At 37.6% G+C, this 21,824-nt stretch overlaps 2 protein-coding genes across 4 annotated transcripts; both read right to left on the bottom strand.

The window, feature by feature from the left end:
- Window positions 1–3,042: 3,042 nt before the first annotated feature.
- On the bottom strand, window positions 3,043–15,399 carry mbd1b (methyl-CpG binding domain protein 1b). Of its 2 annotated transcripts, XM_046875575.1 has the most exons (18): window positions 15,193–15,399; window positions 14,967–15,081; window positions 14,329–14,427; window positions 13,896–14,218; window positions 13,618–13,755; window positions 13,381–13,510; window positions 11,828–12,177; window positions 11,476–11,558; window positions 11,234–11,265; window positions 11,002–11,145; window positions 10,844–10,894; window positions 10,675–10,713; window positions 9,901–9,930; window positions 9,758–9,808; window positions 8,301–8,462; window positions 7,926–8,117; window positions 6,281–6,418; window positions 3,043–4,434 (listed from the first exon to the last, which is right to left on the bottom strand). In XM_046875575.1, exons 4-18 carry the CDS (start codon window positions 14,192–14,194, stop codon window positions 3,967–3,969), a joined length of 2,307 nt encoding a protein of 768 aa, XP_046731531.1. In that variant the 5' UTR covers window positions 14,195–14,218; window positions 14,329–14,427; window positions 14,967–15,081; window positions 15,193–15,399; the 3' UTR covers window positions 3,043–3,966. The 2 variants fall into 2 exon arrangements, with proteins under 2 accessions (XP_046731531.1, XP_046731530.1); XM_046875574.1 differs by lacking the exon at window positions 14,329–14,427.
- A 766-nt stretch (window positions 15,400–16,165) lies between these two features.
- On the bottom strand, window positions 16,166–21,552 carry cxxc1b (CXXC finger protein 1b). 2 transcript variants are annotated; one of them, XM_046875793.1, is made up of 14 exons: window positions 21,315–21,552; window positions 20,840–20,952; window positions 20,664–20,764; window positions 19,455–19,582; window positions 19,158–19,313; window positions 18,526–18,663; window positions 18,305–18,412; window positions 18,041–18,219; window positions 17,727–17,934; window positions 17,524–17,634; window positions 17,373–17,422; window positions 17,186–17,282; window positions 16,541–16,693; window positions 16,166–16,431 (listed from the first exon to the last, which is right to left on the bottom strand). In XM_046875793.1, exons 1-14 carry the CDS (start codon window positions 21,315–21,317, stop codon window positions 16,285–16,287), a joined length of 1,692 nt encoding a protein of 563 aa, XP_046731749.1. In that variant the 5' UTR covers window positions 21,318–21,552; the 3' UTR covers window positions 16,166–16,284. The 2 variants fall into 2 exon arrangements, with proteins under 2 accessions (XP_046731749.1, XP_046731750.1); XM_046875794.1 differs by having other exon boundaries at window positions 20,840–20,947.
- Between the last annotated feature and the right edge of the window lie 272 nt (window positions 21,553–21,824).

Raw genomic sequence — 21,824 nt, 5'->3', positions numbered from 1 at the left:
ACACTCTTGGCATTCTCTTGATGAGCTTCAAGAGGTAGTCACCTAAAATGGTCTTCCAACAGTCTTGAAGGAGTTCCCAGAGATGCTTAGCACTTGTTGGCCCTTTTGCCTTCACTCTGCGGTCCAGCTCACCCCAAACCATCTCGATTGGGTTCAGGTCCGGTGACTGTGGAGGCCAGGTCATCTGGCACAGCACCCCATCACTCTCCTTCTTGGTCAAATAGCCCTTACACAGCCTGGAGGTGTGTTAGGGGTCATTGTCCTGTTGAAAAATAAATGATGGTCCAACTAAACGTAAACCGGATGGAATAGCATGCCGCTGCAAGATGCTGTGGTAGCGATGCTGGTTCAGTATGCCTTCAATTTTGAATAAATCCCCAACAGTGTCACCAGCAAAGCACCCCCACACCATCACACCTCCTCCTCCATGCTTCATGGTGGGAACCAGGCATGTAGAGTCCATCCGTTCACCTTTTCTGCGTCGCACAAAGACACGGTGGTTGGAACCAAAGATCTCAAATTTGGACTCATCAGACCAAAGCACAGATTTCCACTGGTCTAATGTCCATTCCTTGTGTTCTTTAGCTCAAACAAGTCTCTTCTGCTTGTTGTCTTTCTTTAGCAGTGGTTTCCTAGCAGATATTCTACCATGAAGGCCTGATTCACACAGGCTCCTCTTAACAGTTGTTGTAGAGATGTGTCTGCTGCTAGATCTCTGTGTGCCATTGACCTGGTCTCTTATCTGAGCTGCTGTTAATCTGCGATTTCTGAGGCTGGTGACTCGGATTAACTTATCCTCCGCAGCAGAGGTGACTCTTGGTCTTCCTTTCCTGGGGCGGTCCGCATGTGAGCCAGTTTCTTTGTAGGGCTTGATGGTTTTTGTGACTGCACTTGGGGACACATTCAAAGTTTTCCCAATTTTTCGGACTGACTGACCTTCATTTCTTAAAGTAATGATGGCCACTCGTTTTTCTGTACTTAGCTGCTTTTTTCTTGCCATAATACAAATTTTAACAGTCTATTCAGTAGGACTATCAGCTGTGTATCCACCTGAATTCTGCACAACACAACTGATGGTCCCAACCCCATTTATAAGGCAAGAAATCACACTTATTAAACCTGACAGGGCACACCTGTGAAGTGAAAACCATTTCAGGTGACTACCTCTTGAAGCTCATCAAGAGAATGCCAAGAGTGTGCAAAGCAGTAATCAAAGCAAAAGGTGGCTACTTTGAAGAACCTACAATATGAAATATTTTCAGCTGTTTCACACTTTTTTGTTATGTATATAATTCCACGTGTTAATTCATAGTTTTGATGCCTTTAGTGTGACTCTACAATTTTCATAATCATGAAAATAAAGTAAACACTTTGAATGAGATACCATGCTACCAGAACACCTTTTCTACAAAATAACTAAGGCATTAAAAAAAAAAAAAAAAATCATTATTTCCCAGAAAACACACTGATCAAAATTAGAGAACAATGACTGTAGCATGGAAAAAGATATATATATATATATATAAATAAATATATGATGTATAGATGTAGAGATTTTGATAAATTAGTGGCCAGCAGAAGCATAGAGATGTTTAGGAGAGATGGCAGTGAAGTTTTAAACAAGGTTGTTTAATCAGATTCTGGAATGTGAGAAGATGCCTGAGGAATAAAGGAGTGTGCTGGCACCAACCTTTAAGAATAAGGGAGATGTGCAGATCTGCAGTAACTACAGGGGAATAAAGTTGATCAGTCACACCATGAAGTTATAGGAAAGGGTAGTGGAAGCCAGGCTGAGAGAAGAGGTGACAATCTGTGAGCAACAGTATAGTTTCATGCCGAGAAAGAGCATCACAGACACAAATTTGCTTTAAGGATGTTGATGGAGAAGTATGGAGAAGGTCAGAAGGAGTTGCATTGTGTGTTTGTGGATTTAGAGAAAGCGTACGACAGGGTGCCAAGAGAGGAGTTTTGATATTGTATAAGGAAGTCAGGTGTGTCAGAGAAGTATGTGAGGGTGGTGCAGGACATGTATGAGGACAGTGTGACAGCAGTGAAGTGTGCAGTAGGAATGACCGACTGGTTAAAGGTGGAGGTGGGATTGCATTAAGCTCTGAGCCCTTTCCTGTTTCCAGTGGTTATGGACAGGTTGATGGATGAGGTCAGACAGGAGTCTTCATGGGCTATAATTTGGCAGGTTGAGAAGAGCCTAGAGAGGTGGAGGTACATGCTGAAGAGAAGGGGAATGAAAGTCAGTAGGAGTAAGACAGAATACATGTGTGTGAATGAGAGGGAGGGCAGTGGAGGTGTGCGGTTGCAGGGAGAAGAGGTGTAGAAGGTGGAGGAGTTTAGGTACCCGGGGTCAACAGTGCAAAATAATGGATAGTGTGCTGGAGATGTGAAGAGTGCAGGCAGGGTGGAGTGGGTGGAGAAGAGTGATTTGTGATAGTAGGGTATCTGCAAGAGTAAAAGGGAAAGTTCATAGGACTGTGGTGAGACCTGCTATGTTGTCTATGTTAGAGTCTATGTGGTATTGAGTAAAAGACAAGAGGTGGAGCTGGAGGTAGCAGAGCTGAAGAGGCTGAGATCTTCATTGGGAGTGACTAGGATGGACTAGATTATAAATGAGTTTATTAGAGGGACAGCGCATGTAGGACATTTTGGAAACAAGGTGAGGAAGGTGTCATTGAGATGGTTTGGACATGTGCAGAGGAGGGACATGGAGTACATCGGTAGGCGAACGCTAAGGATGGAGCCGCCAGAAAGGGGAAAAAAAAAGGAAGGCAAAAAAGGAGGTTCATGGATGTGGTGAAGGAAGACATGCAGGCAGTTGGTTTGAAAGAGGCAGATGTAGAGAAAAGGGGAGTATGGAGACGGATGATCCACTGTGGTGACCCCTAATGGGAGCAGCCAAAAGAGGAAATGTGGCACAGAGAGTTCTTTAACCTGAAATCTTTTGTGCCTTAAATTGTTTAGTGCAACCAGTGCTTATTGCTACTGTTAATATTTAATCACACAAGTATGTTACAGAAAGAATGCTGCAGATTTAATAAGCTGATTTATTAAACCAAAATTTGTTTACATATTTGAATTGCATCTGCACAAACCTAAAAAATGCATCTGCACAAACATAAAAAAAACCTATTATTTATCTGTAACATACAAAAGTCATCATTTGGTCGAAAAAAGTTGTATTTTTCTGAATCATAAAGAATGTGTTGCTGTCTGTAGTTAAGTTTGCATTCTGAAATCTCGGCCCTGAGAAGAATAGGAACATAAAAATCATTATAAGCCAGAACAGGCATCTAATACAGATGTGTCAGGTAAAATTTGTGTGACTTCTATATACAGCAGTCTCATTTGTAAAACTTGCACATGTCTTTTAAATAAAAGGCGAGGTTTTTTTCTTCCAAACTGACAAACCTCTAGCACATTGTTAAGCAAGATACAAAGGAATGTTTTCTTGGTGAAAAAACACAAAACAACATGAACATGACTAGTCCATTACACACTATTTTCTTGAAATGACTGTTAGTCAACACAGATTCCGTGGAATAAAAAAGTTTTGCTCTCACTGCATCCAAATCAACATTAACCAAAAACAAACTTAAGTTATTGGCTGGGTCTCTCAGGTTGATCCAAACTATGATGTGGGAAAAAGGTACCACACAATGTGTAAATAAATAATGAACTTTAAAATAAATCATATGTACCTCCTTAGAAAATGGTGACTAATTATACAGTATTATAATAAAATAAAGGCTGTGCTGTGCACACTGCATGTGCATTCTGAGCAGCATAGCATAGTTAGTAGCAGGGTTCATTATCACTGGGCAAACTGAAGAAACAAAGTATTAACTTTTCTGATTTCTTAAATGTCCTTTGTTCCAGGTACAAATACTGATGTAACCTATAAGCCAACCGAGGTTGGTAGAAACGAGTGTTCTGTAGTCAATCGGTAATGCATGTTCAGTGTTTCTGTTGTGTACTCTTACACTTAGCACAGCACTGGCTCTCTGGCACCACAAGAAATTCACAAGTGGCTGCCCGGACCTGGACAATAGGCTCAGAACCAGATACAGGCTCACTTTTAAAGCCTCGGCACACAGAGTAACGCTCTAAGTCTTGTAGCAAAGTTGCAACCTGTGCCACTGAGGTGAGTCGAGCCGGGTGAGCGTGATATAGCCAGTGAGTGGGCAGCAGAGGTTGTCCCTGAACACTGATGTGGTAACGAAAGCTTGGTTCAATCTGCACCGTTGTGTCTGCCATGGCTGAGAGCTTGGAGCACTGAAGAAGCTGCAAGCGTGGGCCCTCGGCCAGCACGGCACACCATAAGACAGGCAGCGGAGCATCACGAAGGGATGCCAAGAGCTCCAGCAGCTCCAGGTCCAGGCCATCATCAACAATGTCACCCCCCAGGCTTAAAATTTGTGTGATCTGAAAAGAAAAAGGTTATTGCAGAATAGGTAAAAAAGACTCTAGGTAGAAATACTCCTAATACCATTCGCCCCTTGTATTCTACATTCTAAGTGTTGCCTGTATATCTGTATAATGCAATGACAAAGTTGTGTCGGTCTACCTATCTATACAAGAGATTTTGCACAAAAATATGCTGCAAAACATAAGAACGTGTAACAAAAGATTGTTACAATTAAATTTTTTTGCTTGAGGGGTACGAGTCTTACCACCTTATTTCTTTGTTTAATGTAGATTTTAAAATACTTGTGAAAATAAGTTGGTACTTCCACTTGAGTTGGTACTTTCCACTATTATCAACATAGATCAGACTAGCATTTTTTAAAGAGAGATTTTTATCCCATAATACTAGCTGGTTAATAAACATTACTAACAGTAACAGTCTTTGCGCAAAAGGGAGTGTGGATTTTCGTTAGATTCATTTCGTTAGGCTTTAATGTGGTTGAATGGACGTATTTATTGTCCGTGTTACATCAATTTAATTTGGGGAATATTTTTGCTAACGGTTTCAATATTTAACATACACCCCTGACTTGTTGCATAATAACAAATGGTCTCCGATCTCCCAAATCAATCTTATCTTAAGGCACTTGACAAGGGTACCCGCATTCACTATTATTTGTATTTGTCTATTGATCAATTACTACCAAAAGATGACATTAAAAGGGATCTCCTTAGGGAAAAAAAATACACAGAATCTCACAGCATGCAGAGAATGTCTTAATTTAACTTGACTCACCTAATAACTCCATTGCCAAAATAACAGATTGGATCTCTGTTGTTGGTGCTTTGTCTGGGTACATGATTCATTTTGCATAGTCAAAGGCAATGCAGCACTATGATGATAAATTTTTGGATCTGGATGTTTCCTTGCCATTTAAAAAGTCTCCCTCTAAATTCATTTATTATTATTATTATTGATAATAATAATTATTATTATTTATAATAATTATTCATTTTTGCTTACTGGGCCTTCAATAGGCATTCCCTCATGGCTTTAACAGTGTTCATCTTTTGCAAATATTGTTACACTTTGACTACAAATGTATTTTGCCACAATAGATAACGGTCACAATCCCTTCATTGGCTCAATGGATTAGTATTGCTTTCTTTTTTAAAAGATTAATCCTTAATTAAACCTATTTCATGGCATTAAGAGAAAACCTTAAAATATTACAGATTTTCGGGCCCCTTTCATTGGTACCTAGGGGTAAAGGTAAAACATATGCTTGGGAATTCAAAATCTGGATTAGAGGGGTTTGAGGTTTTTGTTTGTTCTTGATTATTTCGTTTTTTGCGCCAGTGGATATTTAACACAAATTCACATGATACTTGAATTGATATGCTTTTTGAGCAGTTTACATGTGAAGGAACTTTACATGATGTGCTTACCCCCTTTGCTCTTTTCTAGTTGTCTGCTCTAAAGTATCTCTGTAAAAAATGCATTTTATTAAAGCACTAGGAAAGAGATGGAATATTTAATTGTGTGCTACACTTGTCAATAATAAAGCCACACTGTGCAGCAAATATGAGGTCATTTGTAACAACTAAAATTCACCCAGTGATAAACCACTTTTAGCCTATTTGAGAACAATGAGAACTTAACATACACCCTACCAAATATCTGTTTGGCTCTTACAATAAGTTTGACTTTTCAGCTGATTGATCGTTAAATACAATGTCCCCAGACATTAATCCCAAATTATTGCAACAAGATCTTTTTGCACAGGTCATACAAGATTTTAAAAGTTTGTCACATATATAAAAATGCATACAACAGCATATGCTTGGTGTGTTTTGCGCTCACCGTTGGCTCCATTTCATCTTCATCGGTTTCCTCTGTGGAGCTCTGCAACGTCCGGTCATTTACTCTAGTCCACTCATCACAGAACAGATGAAAAAGATGATCACCAGAAAATGCCTGGCTTGCCTCAGTTTCTGCATTCTAAGAAGTAAACATGACACAATGCTAATTCTATAGCAATAAGCCAATCTCATTGCGCAGACCAAGATAACAGATATTAATAAAATCACCTGTACAACTTGCTAGTCACAATCTCCCTTATCCTCTGAAATTAAAAAGCAATATAATTTACTGCCTAGGTAAATTGAAGACCTTGTAATAGACATGGATTAGCTAAAATCAGTGATTCAGAACCTGAGATCAGGAAACTGAAGGTTCCTAACCATAACCAGATCCCTCGTAATAGTCTATTGACCGATTCATGATTACAGCCACTTTCTAACCTATAATTAAATATAGTTGAACTGCCATGTTCAACCATTTCCTCAGCATCATCTGTACACTGGTCGAAGTTTGTCTCCAAAAGACATCAGAAGATTACAAGTTTAAATCCTGAGGTTGATGGTGCCATTTAAGGGGCCAGGATCGAAAGGAGCAAATTGGTTATGATTTCTGGGTGGGTGGCATGACATACTCCGTCCCTTGCCAATTACAGCTACGCTAGCCAGTTATGGGCATCACAGAATCAGATCACAAGCTCATATGTGCAAGGAAGCATGCATGCAAGCAAGCACAGTGATTTGCTTTTGTTTTACACATCTCTGACACATCGAATAAACAGCATTTCTAAAAAAATGGACATTGGCCTTCACTCCCCTAGTTGGTAGCAGGTATATGATTGAGAAGAATTGGGTGGTGGGTGTGAAATCAAAAAATAAAACCAAAAAGTGCCATAGGATAATGCTGTGCATTAGTTGTGTGTCAATTCAAAAGGCCACAGTACAAGGGTTTTCATAGAGAGCTTTAAAAGAGTTAAACAGACAACAGAACAGTGCTAGGGTCTAAGACACACACATGCACTCTAGCATTTATGAATGATCAATGGCAATTTGAACTGTACTATTACTATTCACTGTAATAATCAATAAAAATTGTTTCAGCTATGAAAGACTTTAAAATTTTTCTGCCTCATGCCCACTGACAATAAGAAATTTATTTCATTTGAATGAGACCAGATAAATTCTGCCTGAGAAAGAACAGTTACAAAAATTTATATACACATTTATACATTTACTTCTATAAAGCTGATTTTGGACAAGGTCCATTGTTAAAAGCGCTATACAAATAAAGATAGAGTTGAGGATTGAAGATATTGGAGGACATTGTATCTTCCCCTCTGTCTGATAAAGAGCTACATTTGGTCTGTATGACAACGTTTATCAAGAGACATAGTCACAACAGCAAAGTAATATATATATATATATATATATATATATATATATATATATATATATATATATATATATATTTTTTTTTTTTTTTTACCAAACTAGATTTACAAGGAAATGCCAAGTGTGAATCCAGAGGACACTGGAAAAAATTTTGTTTGTCATATTATAAATAGAGCTGAGGCAAATAAAATGATCCAAAAATAATGGGAGTGATTTACAAAAACCCACACATTGCTCAGTGGACTCTCCTGACGTACCTGTCCATTGTAATTGGCGATGAAATGCTTGTCTTTCTCCACATAGCGTACCCCAACAAGAGAACCTTTTGCAATTCTTTCCCTCTCACATTCATTGTCAGAGAACTCAAAGTCCCACTTTTCGCTGTTCTGTCGCAGAACTGTATGACTGTAAGCATAATGTGGTTTTGATCTGACAGAAGTGATCCATCCCTGAGGAATTAGGATTGTACAGCAAAGCATAAGAGCATCATTGAAAAAACAGTTAAACTATGTACCATCTAGAAAATTAATCAACAATAAAGCAAAATAAAGCAACTTACATAATTACAACAAAAAGATTATTACATTTCCAAGATGAGATGGTTTACTGACTTGCTGAAGGAGAAGACCTACCTTAGCTTCTCTTCGACATTGACGCTGACGGCACTTCTGTCTTTTTTTATTGCTTCCACCAAATTTGGGTTTGTCTATGCAGTAATCACAGGTTCCACAGTCTGCTTTCGCCACACAGCCTTTACATCGTCCACAGGAGCGCCGAAACTTCCTCAGTAGTCCCTGCAAAAGACACACATATGCATGTGTAATTTTCTAAAACATTTACAAACCTTTTTAAGTAGCAGTACCGTTTAAACAACCTCTTCTGTTGCAATATTTTCTACATTACATTATTAGCAATAACAATAGTATAAATTATATGCACATTGAAATGTGGTTTCCACCTAAAATCAATAAAGAAAAAACAAACTAATTTAATTTAGAATGTCAGATAATATAAGATTCCCCTATTAATAGTGTTTTGATGTCTATCAATAAATCTAATTCTTAAACTTAAGAATATGAATAGACACAAATCAAATTTGCCTATATATTATGGCTGTCAAAATGAACGTGTTAATGCAAATGTATTTTAACTGCACAAATTTAATTAATGCACGATTAATGCAGCACACATTTCTGACCATTTTTTATTCAATATATAAATAAAAGAAGCGAAATTAAAACTTTCACCACAACACGTTTATTCACATCATATATATATATATATATATATATATATATATATATATATATATATATATATATATATATATATATATATATATATATGTGTATATATACATATATATGTATATATATAAAATATGAATTTTTTTTTCCACACAGGGCCATGTAGTTTTGGATTTTGTTTTCCCTCAATAATAAAAATCTTCATTAAAAACTGTATGTTGTGTTCACTTGTGTTATCTTTTACAAATATTTAAATTAGTTTGATGATCTGAAACATTAAAGTGTGACAAACATGAAAAAAAATAAGCCAATCAAAATCCTCTATTTTAATAAACATCTTGTATAGAAAGCTATACATAGCTGCATTGTAGGAAATGAACCACATAATTACTAGTGTGTAATTCTAAAAACCCTCTATATCTATATAATCTAAAGGTTTACAATGCTTACATCCTTATACTACACATGCTTAAAAAGTAAAAAGCTTTGTTTTGTACTTTCTGTCTCTCTTCTGTCTGATGCAATAACAAGCAAACTTTTCTTGCTATCTGAAGATAGCATACACAACAACTGTAGTGCAACACTGTCCATCATCTGAATGAATCACATGAGTAAAAATGTTTGATCAGCTTTAAATATTTGTTTTCTCAGTCTACACTAGTGTGAAAAACAGCGTTTTCCAATGTATCCATTTGGGAATACTTGGAAAAGTATTGTTATTTTTTAATCTTTTATAAAAAAAATTTTAAAAAAAATTGAAAATGTCTGTCACTAAAACAAATTCCTTATAAGTGCAAACATACTTGGCAAATAAAGCTCTTTCTGATTTTGAGAAGCCTTACCTCACTGTCATTTTCTTCATAAAATGGTGACTGGTCATCTGAGTCACTGTACTGTGAAATAAAATCTGATTATATATCCAACATGTGTATTTGTCATTTGTTTATACTCGAAGTAAAGAAATGTTGACAGTTGTCAGGATCACCTGTGATTCCTTAAAGTCTGGCAGCGATGGCTGAAAAAAAAATGATAGGCCAACTTAGTGTAGTGATCAAAATATATACAAACATTTTTTTTTTTATATACAAAGTCTACATCTGTAGCAGAAGGTGGGCTTGTAGATCACTTTTGGCTGTATTACTGTTTGTATCGTATGGCTTTAGTACTTTGTGGAATTATGGGCTTTGTAATAGAAAATATTATAGAAAGGATATATTTTAGTGTTATACGAATTTTTGAGGTGACCGTTTAGCAAACTTTGTTCTTCCATTCCTGTCAGCTCTGTATAATATATAAGGCATTTTTTCTGTCAGTGGATATAATGGGGGGAAAACAGATTTCATACATGTGAGAGTGTGCACTTTAACTTCAGTCAAAAGAGCATGTGAGAATTAACATTAGTTATTTAACAGTGATTTACCTCAAATGGCATGATATAAGAGATCTATGGGGGTCTGGGGAAACCTATTAGGCTTGACTACAATTAAACTAAATTCTGTAAAGCTGCTTTGAGACAATGACCGTTGTGAAAAGCATGATAGAAATAAAGGACTAAATAAGCATCAACTTCCAATCAGTCAACTTTGCATATTCAGACATATTTTCTGTTTAATTAAACGTGTGCAGCACCCCACCTGCCAAAAAAACCCCAAAACAACAACCCCAAACAATCATAAAAACCCCATACAAGTGCCTGCTGGCTTTCTACAAAATTAATTGAAAGGAGCAGAACAAATCTAGAGAGGGAAGGGTTGCTTACCTTGGAAGCAGTGTTTGTCGTTTCTAGTCTTTCCGGCGTCTACAGAAAATGAAGATTTTTTTTAATTTTTTTTTATCATCAACAGTGATGCAATTACTATTTAATTAAATACAAAAACTTGAAGTCAAGGTATTAACAGAACAGGCTCTAAAAGAAAGGCCATACATACATGAACTGTAGAACCACTCTGCTCCACAGGAGGCACACAATCTGCTCTTCTCTGAAAAGGAAAGAGAGATGACGGTAAAATGACAACAAAAATACAAACCAAACCAAAATAAATTAATAAAATATTTTTCACTCTGTTCTTTCTGCAATCCTCATCACCTTTAGGGATGGACACAGGCATTTCCGCTTACGACACCTAATAGGCCTTCTGTATTGAGGATTCTGTTTTCCATTCCTGCAGCTGGCACAAACCCCACAATCCTCAGTGAGCTGACACGCTTGACAAAACCCACAGGGAAGCCACTGAGAACAAAGTTACTGCTTTACTTCTGTATCTCAGAAAATACTTTTGATAATTAGAATACTAAAGAGATTCAAAAGCATTACTTACTTTTCTAAATGTAATGTTGCGGTTATCTTTAGCTACACAATGAGAGTGGGAGACAAACAAAAAGAATCATTACGTGTCAGAAGTCCACCTTAAACACCTCAAAATTGCACAAGCATATGTACATCTTTTACAAGTCTTTGTATTTCTTTGTAAATTCTTAAAAAATACGTTTTTGGAATAAAATTCTGCCATTTAAAGAGCAACTTTTTGCACTGATGAAGAACAAAACTGTAGTTACTTACAGGCATTGCATGCTTTGCTGCATTTTTCACACATAGTCCGTCCCTCTATAATGGTAAAGGGGTTTCTACATCTTACACAGACACTGAGAGAAAAGAATGCAAAGAGAAAGTTTTGGCTTTTCTACTGTAAACTCACAATTTAAAAACACAAACCACATATAATATGCTGGGGGGAAACAATTTTGTTTCAAATGTAATTTTTTTCAATGATAGAGTTGTGTTTTTTGATAAGTAAGTTTAAAACTGACTAATTTCAGTCCCTGCCTTTTGAAGAGTCAGATTTTTACACACTTAAATTACACCAACCAACATAAGAAAACATACACATGCATATGTACTGGAGTAAGCATACCCAAGACAGGAGTTAGATGGAACATAGTGAAGTACATCCGCCTGTTTAGCAGGTACTTTTAAAGTCTGCAGAAGAAAGCCTGTTCTAGAAGGGACATTCTGCTTTGTGGGGGATGCAGGTTGGATTAGGAGAGCCTGACCGGGGAGCTCGTTAGATGTGCCAGGATTGGGAACACTGCGAACATCTTTTTGATTTGAGAAAGGACTGAGCCTATGCAGAGCAGTGTGACTGAGACTATATGTAGGTCCTGGACTGTAGGTTCTGTCATAAGCCTCTGTTGCCTCATTGGGAAAACTGGACTCTGAAGAGAACCCACATTCAGCTGGGGAACTGTGGTCCAACTTCTTCCTCTACATGGTTAATATGTAAAAAAAAAAAAAAAAAAAAATTGAGTAGTATTACAATCCAAGTGTAAAAACATTTATGGTACAGTAATGCATTAGAAATGGACTAATTCGGGTTAATCAGAGTTCCCCTAATCTAGGTGTCTCCAAAAAATGGGCTGCAACCCAACCGGTGTCATTTTTTTCAAATTTAAATTAATTATTCCATTTCAATGAAAAAAATGCACAGAATTATCCCTAATAAACTAACCTGACTGTGCAGTTTTAGCATTTCATACATTTTCTGGATGCACATAAGATATGCTTTTTGCACTAGGTAGCTCTATCCTGTGTTATGTAGCACCAGGGTTCTGGAGAAACACAGTCTCATTTCAATGTGTACTGCGTCAGCTATATATGGTTGAAATGACAATAAAAAGCTGTCCAGTATGTGAGGTCACACCCTAGTGAGGATTACTAAGAAAATTGTGTCTTGTCAAGCATGGTGGTGGTGGTAGCATCATGGTCTGGGGCTGCATGAGTGCTGCCGGAACAGAGCAGCTGCGGTTCATTGAGGGGAAACATTGGATTTCAACTTGTACTGTCACATTCTAAAGCAGAACATGTTAACATAACAATAATAACAAACATAATAACAACCCCAAACACACCGCCAAGATGACAACTGCCTTGCTGAAGATGATAAAGTGGTATGGCCCAGACTAGTATGTCTACAGACCTGAAACCCATTAAGCACCTGTCGGGCATCCTCAAGCAGAATGTGGAGAAGCGCCATGTGTCTAACATCCAGCAGCCCTGTGATGTCATTATGGAGGAGTGGATGAGGAACAAATATTGTTCCATATATAAAAGTAGAGTAATCCATGCAAACTGCATGATTATAAATATATTTTTATAAATGTTTACTTTGACCTTTGACCTGCTTAGGCATACATTTACACATAATCAGGTTCAGATATAAAAGGTTTTCCAAATTTACAGGATTTTTATGAATACCAAATGTCTTGTGCAAATGCCAATGCTAACAATTCACAAAAATCCATTTATATCCAGCTTGATTAAAGAGTCCTACTGTTAACAACAATGTGAATTGTTTTTTATATATTAGAGTATGTGTACAGTACTGCAAATGCTAGAAAAGTGGCAGCAAAAAACATTTCAAATAATTACTTCCTTATATATTTTTATATCTTCAGATTGTTTTCTCACCTTTGTCACTCTTTTCGAAGGTTCAAGATCCTGAAATCTTCCTGTTTTGAAGTCAAAGTTTGTAAGGTCCACAGTATTCCCAATGGCTTTGAGCAGTTCAATCTTACTTCTCACTCGTTCACCTTTAGGGCTTCAAATAGGCATTACATTTCTCATTAACAGTAAGAAAAGAAATGAATATAGGTAGGCAATGAAGAACACTGGAAAGCTTCTGGCAAATAAAATTGTAAAACACACCTTAAGTAGTAGACGTCTCTCTGCCCCACACTTACACCAGAACGTCGGAAAACAACTTTGCGTTTCCAGCCGTATCCAAGATTAGTACAATCCTCCCAACCGTCATAGGAACCACATCGCCATTTCCTTTTTCTTTTCCTTAAAAAAAATAAAATAAAAAAGATCTACATATTCATTTGTGACAATAAGCTGAAAAGCTAATGAATAAATAATTCCACTGACGTTCCAAATTTTTTTGTATCAGACAACAAATTCATTCTAAACCAACATGAACATACCGTATAGCAGTACCACTGCTTTTTCCCTTGTCATTTCTCTCACTTCCAGCGAAACTGCCGCTTCTTTCACTCTCTCCTGCTAGACTTTCGATCTCAGCATCCCTGGCCCCATCTATATCCAAGCTCTGTGAATCGTCATCAGCCTCCCAGTCCTCCTCCAGAGGCTCAAACCAGTCCACTGAAGGATCATCCAGGCTTTTCACAGGATCACTTCTGGCTTGTCCGACACTGGTGTCAGAAATGTCTGTGGTACCTGTCCTGCTGAGCAGCTGCTTGTCATCCACACCTTCTTTCTCCATCACAGAACAGTCTTAGAAGGTGCTCTATTCCACACAAAAAGAACAATACAATCTTTACAACATTTTAAGGTTACAGCCAGCAATAGAAAATAAACACACAGACACGCATCTGCCATAACATTAAAACCACCAACCATCTTTTGGCACCTGTCAAGGAGACAGACATACACTGGCAGGTGGATCAGAGTGACTGTCAAAGGCCAGATTGCTGTGGCTGGATGACTGAGAGTTTGCTATCCAAATAAGACAGGTGGTTATGTTATGACTGAGTGTAAAAAAGTGATTTGTAATATAGACATATGACGTTTGGATGCATTTGCAAATCACCAAAATGTGTAATGGGTTACTAACAATTTTGGGTCAAAACGCTTGACTAACATGACATTTCAAAACAATGATAATATTTGAATTCTTGGGCCTCTACTTTAAATGGCTTGGACATCCCTTCTGGCTAGTTCCTATTTGACTGTTCTGAGGATAAACAGAACAGTTCTCTGTGCAGATAACCTGCAAGAGTCACTTTAATAATGTTAGCAATCAATGTTTACTAAAATTAAATTAAGCAAGTTAAACTATACTTGTTTGATTGCTAGACAGAACTGCATTCTGGTTTTCTGCTCATGCTAGAACTAGAACAAGACACATTGAGTCAAATCTTTAACCAAACAGCTGGCCCAGAGAATTCTATGTGGATAACTGGCTCAACGTAGCTAACCTTTACCACCTTCAGGAACACTGTTACACAGCAGTGTAAGCTCTGCTCAACGCTTACCTGTGACACGTTTCTGAAAGAGCCGCTTATAACACGCTGGTCACTGTACCATGCTCAGGTCAACAGCTCACTGAACCAAGGGTCGCTTTAGCATTAGCGCTAAACAGCCGATTGTCTGAATGTGAGAATAGAGATGGTTAAAGCCCAAACAGCTCCCGGACACGCCAATGTGTTCGGATTACAGTCTATTACACGAAATGTAAATGATCTAAAAACGTCAACTCACATTCTATTACATTTTGCCAACACATCCGGTAATAATTCAAAAAGACCGGAAGCGGAAATGTGTTTTTTTTTTTTTTTTCCTCCAGGTGCGCAGATTCTTTAACTCGCTCTGTCATCTGCTCCTGCGCTCATTTTTAGTTTTAAAAATGTAAACACGCAGCAATAAAAGTCAAAACACACACACACACACACATCTGCTATAACATTAAAACCACCGAAAGGTAAAGTGAGTAACACTGATCATCTCTTTACAATGGCACCTATCACACTAGTAAGTGTAGTCAGTTCTCGAAGTTGGTTTGTTGGAAGTAGGAAAGGCTCAGTGACCAGATTGTGGTCTCTGGATGACTGAAAGTGTGCTATCCCAATAAGACAGGTGGTTATGTTATGACAAATATACACAAATTTGAAGGTTAAATGCATTGACAAAAATCACTAAATGTGTAACTTCAAATTGTTAGTCAAAATACTTGCCTTACATGACATTTAAACACAATGGTTATCTTTTAATTGCTTTACATCCGTTTAACGTGGAATTCTTGGGCCACCACTTTAACTGGACACACCCCTGGCTAGTTCCTATTTATCTTTTCTGAGGATAAACAAAAACAAAACCAGCAGTGAGATTGAAGTTTACAGCAAAGTTTATCTATTTTTATTTGTATTTAATTTGAGAAAATTGTGTGCTTGTTAATGTGCATTGACTCAGCACTCACAAACCTGAGATCTATCTACTTTGTATACCTTTTTTTTTTTTACCAAAGAAAATGAAATCTCCACATTGATCAGTTACTTTGGTAAAACTGCTTCTTACAAACTGGAAACCAATCAAAATGTAATAACCTCAAAATAACACCATTTGAAGCACAATTTTTGCCCATTTATTTTTTTGGCTGCCTTTGCCACAACATAACCACGCTTTGCATCATAAATAAAAATGGAGCACCAAACAGAGTATAAATGAGATATACAACTTGTGTAAAAAAATTTTACTATATTCAGTTTCACACACAAAAATACATTAATGAACACTACAAAATAACCTTTATTAATTACAACACAAAGGGTAGGTTGGAGCTGTAACTGTGCATCGCTATCTGTCTTTGTTGCTGCGTAAATCGGTGGTCAGAGGATCATGCTGAATAGTTTGGTGCAACATGAGAGCCAGCAGTCCGGCTCTGTTAGTCATCGCTGTTCTTACGTTACGTTCCTGCTCAAACAGCTCATCCAACTTGTACCACTGTTAATAACAGAAACAAAAGAAGAAAAAGACAAAGAAACCTTAAAATAAGGGGCTGTAATAGCTGCACAGGCAGAGGTTAATCAGGTCAGTATTATGTTTAACTCACCACTCGAACACGCTCGAGATCTACTTCTGCTCGTCTGAGTTTCTCCCAGCAATAGTGTCTGTTGCATCTGCGCTTAGACATTCTGCAGTACTCTCCCGTGGGCTCAAAGACATTGCGCACTAGAGGACATCCACACACTTCATCCACTGGCACCTGCAAAAGTGACAGAAAACAAGGAAATGATAATTTTTTTTTTTTTTTTTTTAAAGAGACACTGGGGTAAAAACCATGATATAACCACTTATACATGCACCGATCAACCATAACATTAAAACAATGGTGAGTGATGTGAATATCATGGATTATCTCACTGGGTGGGCAGGCTGCCCAACAAAAAATTACTTTTTGTTGGGCAGCAAATGAACAAGTAGTTATCAAAGGTAACTCCAAGAAGTGTTGAAAACATCAAAAGGGGCAAATGTAAAGATCTGAATGGTCTCAGTTTTATTTTTCTTACTGCTTTTTGCACCTGTTTTTACCATGATGCATTTGTGTGTAAATTGAATTTTTGTGAAAACACAATGCTATATATGATCCACTAGACAAAAGGGTTACTGCTAATGGGTCACAGACAAAGAGAGAAAGACACACAAACAATTACTATTCCAGTACTATAAACTATAAGTTACAGGACTAGGTTTTCACCTTGGGGTCTCTGGAATGTTCCGGACATAAAACCTGAAGCCTCTTGCAGTATGTTTTGCTCTGAGGGTTATACACATCGCAAAAAAGTCTTGTTGCTCTGGTAACACAATAGACAGCATATTTGTAAACAATGAAGATAACATTTAAATGTATTTCTTTAAATAATTATTATTGCTAATATTCTTACCCTTCTATTCGTGTTGGGAAAATAGAGCCAAAAGACGTCTGGCTTTCATACTATGTAAACAAAAGAAAAGTGGTAAAACACCTTGCTTGTATTTAACATTAAATGATAGAAACAAAAGACTGAGGTGAAGGAACACCTGAGCACTATTTACCTTGGCATAACACCTCTCCATGTGTCTCATTGCTACTTTAGGGTTAATGGGGTGACTGCAAGATACACAAAAGATTTGGAGATCTGTATCCTCATTCTCCATCTCATTTACCTGCAAAAGGAAACAAAATACAAACACCATTGCCAATGCCTCCTTAACCAAAGAAATGTTTGTGCAGGACTACTGGGCCAATGAGTTCCCACCTCCTCATCCTGCTGAACCACTTGCTGCTTGGCTTTAGCAATGATTCCCTCTAGGTCATGAAAGCGGCGCTCCATTTCAGCAAGTCGCATGCGAGCAGCCTGCTGCTCCTTTCGAATTCGCTCCAGTTGCTTCCTGCCTTGTTCCTCAGCGATGCACGGACTCTGCTGCCACTGCTGGATGCGCTGTGGAAGAATCTCGTAGATCCGACTGCAAAACCAGCAAACACTCAAACCAGTTCATTTTGTAGCTATGTTTTGTTGAATGTACTTTTAAAAAGTAAAATGTGAACGCACAAATAGAAATGGGGACTCACTTGGCTGCTAGCTTCATGCCACAGTCCTCGGAGCAGTATTTTGAGTTAGGACGTGCCAATTCAATACAGCTAGGTCCCAAGCACTGGTGCAAATCTCCAGTGTAACGGCAATCACTTTTTTCACTGTGCCTTGTACGGTCTTTATGCTTTTGTTTTTGCTTGTGCCTTCGGGACTCCTTCTGCAAAGGAACACCACAATGTAATGTCCCTGACCAAAAATAATGTTGTAAGAAGCATGCTCAATATAACACTTGCTTTTTGTACCTTTTTGTCAAATTTCTTCTCTCTGCGTTTAACATGCTTGACTTTTATAGCTTTCTTGCAGTGGGCAGGGCTGTAAACTAGACCTTCATCATCCTCACTGCCCCATGGCTACACAAGGACAAAATCATTAACAAGGCACCACTTTTTTTTTTGTTTTTAAGTGTTGGTCATAGACAAAGTAAACTGAACAGCTCTTCAGTTTCACTTTTAAATTTTATTACCATGTTCTGGTCCTTGTATTGTGAGTACAGCTCCATCTCAACATCATTATAATCATCTGAGTATCGTCTGTCTCTGTGCATCCTATTTTCTGTCCTCTCGTGCAGGAAATACTCCTCATCTCGAACACGCAGCATTTTCTAAAGAGATCACATTTAAGACGTATAAATACAGTCACGATAACTGATGTTAAACACCAACTTTACAAACTGCACCTGCTGCTTTGTGTACAATTATCAAGCTGAAATTGCCTATAGCCAGGTGACAAAAGAACGAAAATGGATAAATGAAAGTGGAAAATGGAATGGAATTAAAAAGTGAACACTTCCACACAGGTGTGCTACATTTTACAGTTAAGCATTTATCTGTTTGACTGGTCTGCAGAATGTTTTGCACATCCAGTTCAATTCAATTTAGTCCAGTTAACCAATGGTTTTGGATCAAGATTAACAGAGGAAAACACACTAGGGACCACAAACACACCAGAAAAACATACACACCAACAATGGGAATGCAAAGTGTCAGAGCCAAAGGAACAAAATACGCAGTGCTCTAGGCGGGCACTGTGCTGGTTAATCAAAGTGTTCACATCTTACAACAGCACAAATAATGAATCATAGCAATTTGCAATTACCCTTGCACGAACTACACACTGCCGCAGGCGACATTTTTGCCGGATTTTGTTCGGGCCCCCAAATTTCTTCATGTCCTTGCAGAAGTCACACTGCGCACAGTCTTCAGTACGTCTGCAGGGTTCACACTCACCACACATGCGTGCGGACCGTTTCACCTGTAACAAAAAACTTTCCTGTTCCTTATATCATAGCGAAATATTACAGTGATTTTAACAATGCATGTTTACCTACAGCAGAGAAATTTTGAAAGAGAAACAAGAAGAAATGTGTGTGTGGGGGTAAACCTAAGCCCTCACTTTGGATCCACGGCGCTTGTCCAGTTTAAAGTCTAAAGAACATGATCGTTTTTCAATTCTCTCTGGTTCAATCTCTTTCTCACGCGACTTCTTTGAGCGGTATTTTAATTCCAGAGAGGGATCCATTTCTGTCAGAAAGAGAAATACTAATTATTAATGTAGTTTTAATAACCCTGGACGGTTAATCCTCCATGTTCTGTGAGAATAATGTTTCATGGCTTAGTATATGCAATAACTACTGCAATATGTTTCCATATTTCAATAGGACCTTCATATTGAGCTTGTAGCACTGAGGGGGGGGTGACGTTAACTTTTAAGAACTGGATAACACACTTCAATGTTACATTAAATTACCTCAGTTTGTACATTTGATATGCTTTCTATGTTCTACAGTAAATAAAATATTTTTATATATTTTTATATTTTATACAGCTTACCAACATCAACATTTAAATGTACTCCAACAGGCATATACAGCTTTAAAAACTTTATATTCTTTCAATTGTTAATCAATAAAAAGATTGTTGGGAGAAACATTGTCCTTTGAACATGTATTTATAATAAGAACAGATTTACTCTGATAATTGTAAAAGTAAAAAGGGAAAAATCCATTTGTTTCTTTTAGGCAAAAAAACTACCTAAATTATAAAAAAAAATTTAAAATAAAACTCTTGGCAAAGTCCTTGCATTTTAGCATAATGAATTTTTCCTCACATTTAGACGCTATAGAGACTGAAGTTGTGACTCTTTAGACAACTACTTTGTACGTCACTTTGGACAAGGGCGTCTGCTAAATGCCGCAAATGTAAATTTTTCACTAAGCCACAAATTCCATGTTTTTTGCTGAGCAGGAAAATAAAAACTGTTATGCCAACTTCAGTCCTAGTGCCATATATCATAGCATCCACTTAAAGCTGTAGAGAAGAGCACATGTTAAAGCCAGGACCTATCAGCCCATGTAAACAGTGATACACAAAAGCTTGTTCATTTGTACTTCAGAGCATAATCAGATCCACAGGGTGCACATGTGTGAGAAGTTTAGAGAGAGGTGGCTATATGGCAGCACATATTTGTATTACATACACCCAAGTCAGTTTTGGAAAGTCTGCACAAACAAGAAAACAATTAATCACACCCTAGCAGTCATCTTGCAAACAAGTGACTATGTCCCAATCATTTTGACTGAACGGAAGAAGGCCGAGTACTTACCCTGACACTGCTGGCAATACCACTCTCTGATACCCTTGGCCATTTTCTCAGTCACATTTATGCAATGTCCATGAAACCACTCGTTACAGTTATCACAGCCACTGTGGACACAACACTGAGTAAACTAGTGCAAAATAAAACACATACATAAGCTGCAAACTGCACATTGAGCTCACATCATGAAACAATTGATGTCTGGCTTCCGACAAATGCAGTACAGAGGCTTCTCCTCTTCTATACTGCTGTTGTCCAATGCTGCCACTTGGTCCATATCTGAGAATTCACTATCCTTAGGAACGAATAAACACAAAAGAACACAAACGTGGGGTTACTGGTGAACTAATCAGTCAGTCATTATATTATTTAGGGTAATTTCACAACTCGGTATAAATATTATACATAAAATGTATACGTGTTTATCTCTGCACATTAGCAACAATCCCAATAACGATTTAATTAAGAAAAATACCCTAATTAAGAGTATAGGTAAGCTTGCTGGGAATCAGAATGACAGCTCATCCAGTCAGTTGTAAAAACCGGCACATTCCGTTTCATTATACAGTAAGGCAAAACTTCTACAAACCAATTTATATTACAAGATTCTTCATGTTTTGTAAGATTTCTACTGTTAGCCTAGCTTAGCGCACTCACCATCGGCGCGAATTAGCCGCAAATATACGCAAAACAGTCTCGACTGAGAGAAAAAAAAAACTCTCCAGCGGAAGGAAATGCTTCCGCTTCACTTGGAATTAAATTGGAAACAGTCTCGGTTATTCCTTATTTCGAAATATAAGACTATACGTTAAATAAAGTAATAGCAGCAACAACAACAAAAAAACACAACACCAAACACAGCGGTTAAACAAATTCCGCTTTCATTTCTTCTTCGATGATTTATATGGGGGTTCGCCAGACCAGCTTTCTGCTGCATTACCGCCACCAGCTGGACAGGTGCCAAAATAGCTGACGATGGGGTTGTTTCCGTTCATCTTCTTTTTCTTCATATGCTTCCTCTACTTCTTCTTTTTCTACTTTATTATTATTATTATTATTATTATTATTATTATTATTATTATTATTATTATGTTTCTTATTCTTCTTCGGTGTTTAACGACGATTGGCACCCAACTTCAATGGTGCATTACCGCCACCTACTATACT

This window comes from Silurus meridionalis, chromosome 19, assembly GCF_014805685.1.
Source record: "Silurus meridionalis isolate SWU-2019-XX chromosome 19, ASM1480568v1, whole genome shotgun sequence".
Lineage (NCBI taxonomy): Eukaryota > Metazoa > Chordata > Actinopteri > Siluriformes > Siluridae > Silurus > Silurus meridionalis.
Note: the sequence above shows the minus strand (reverse complement) of the source record. Positions and strands in the feature narration are given on the sequence as shown.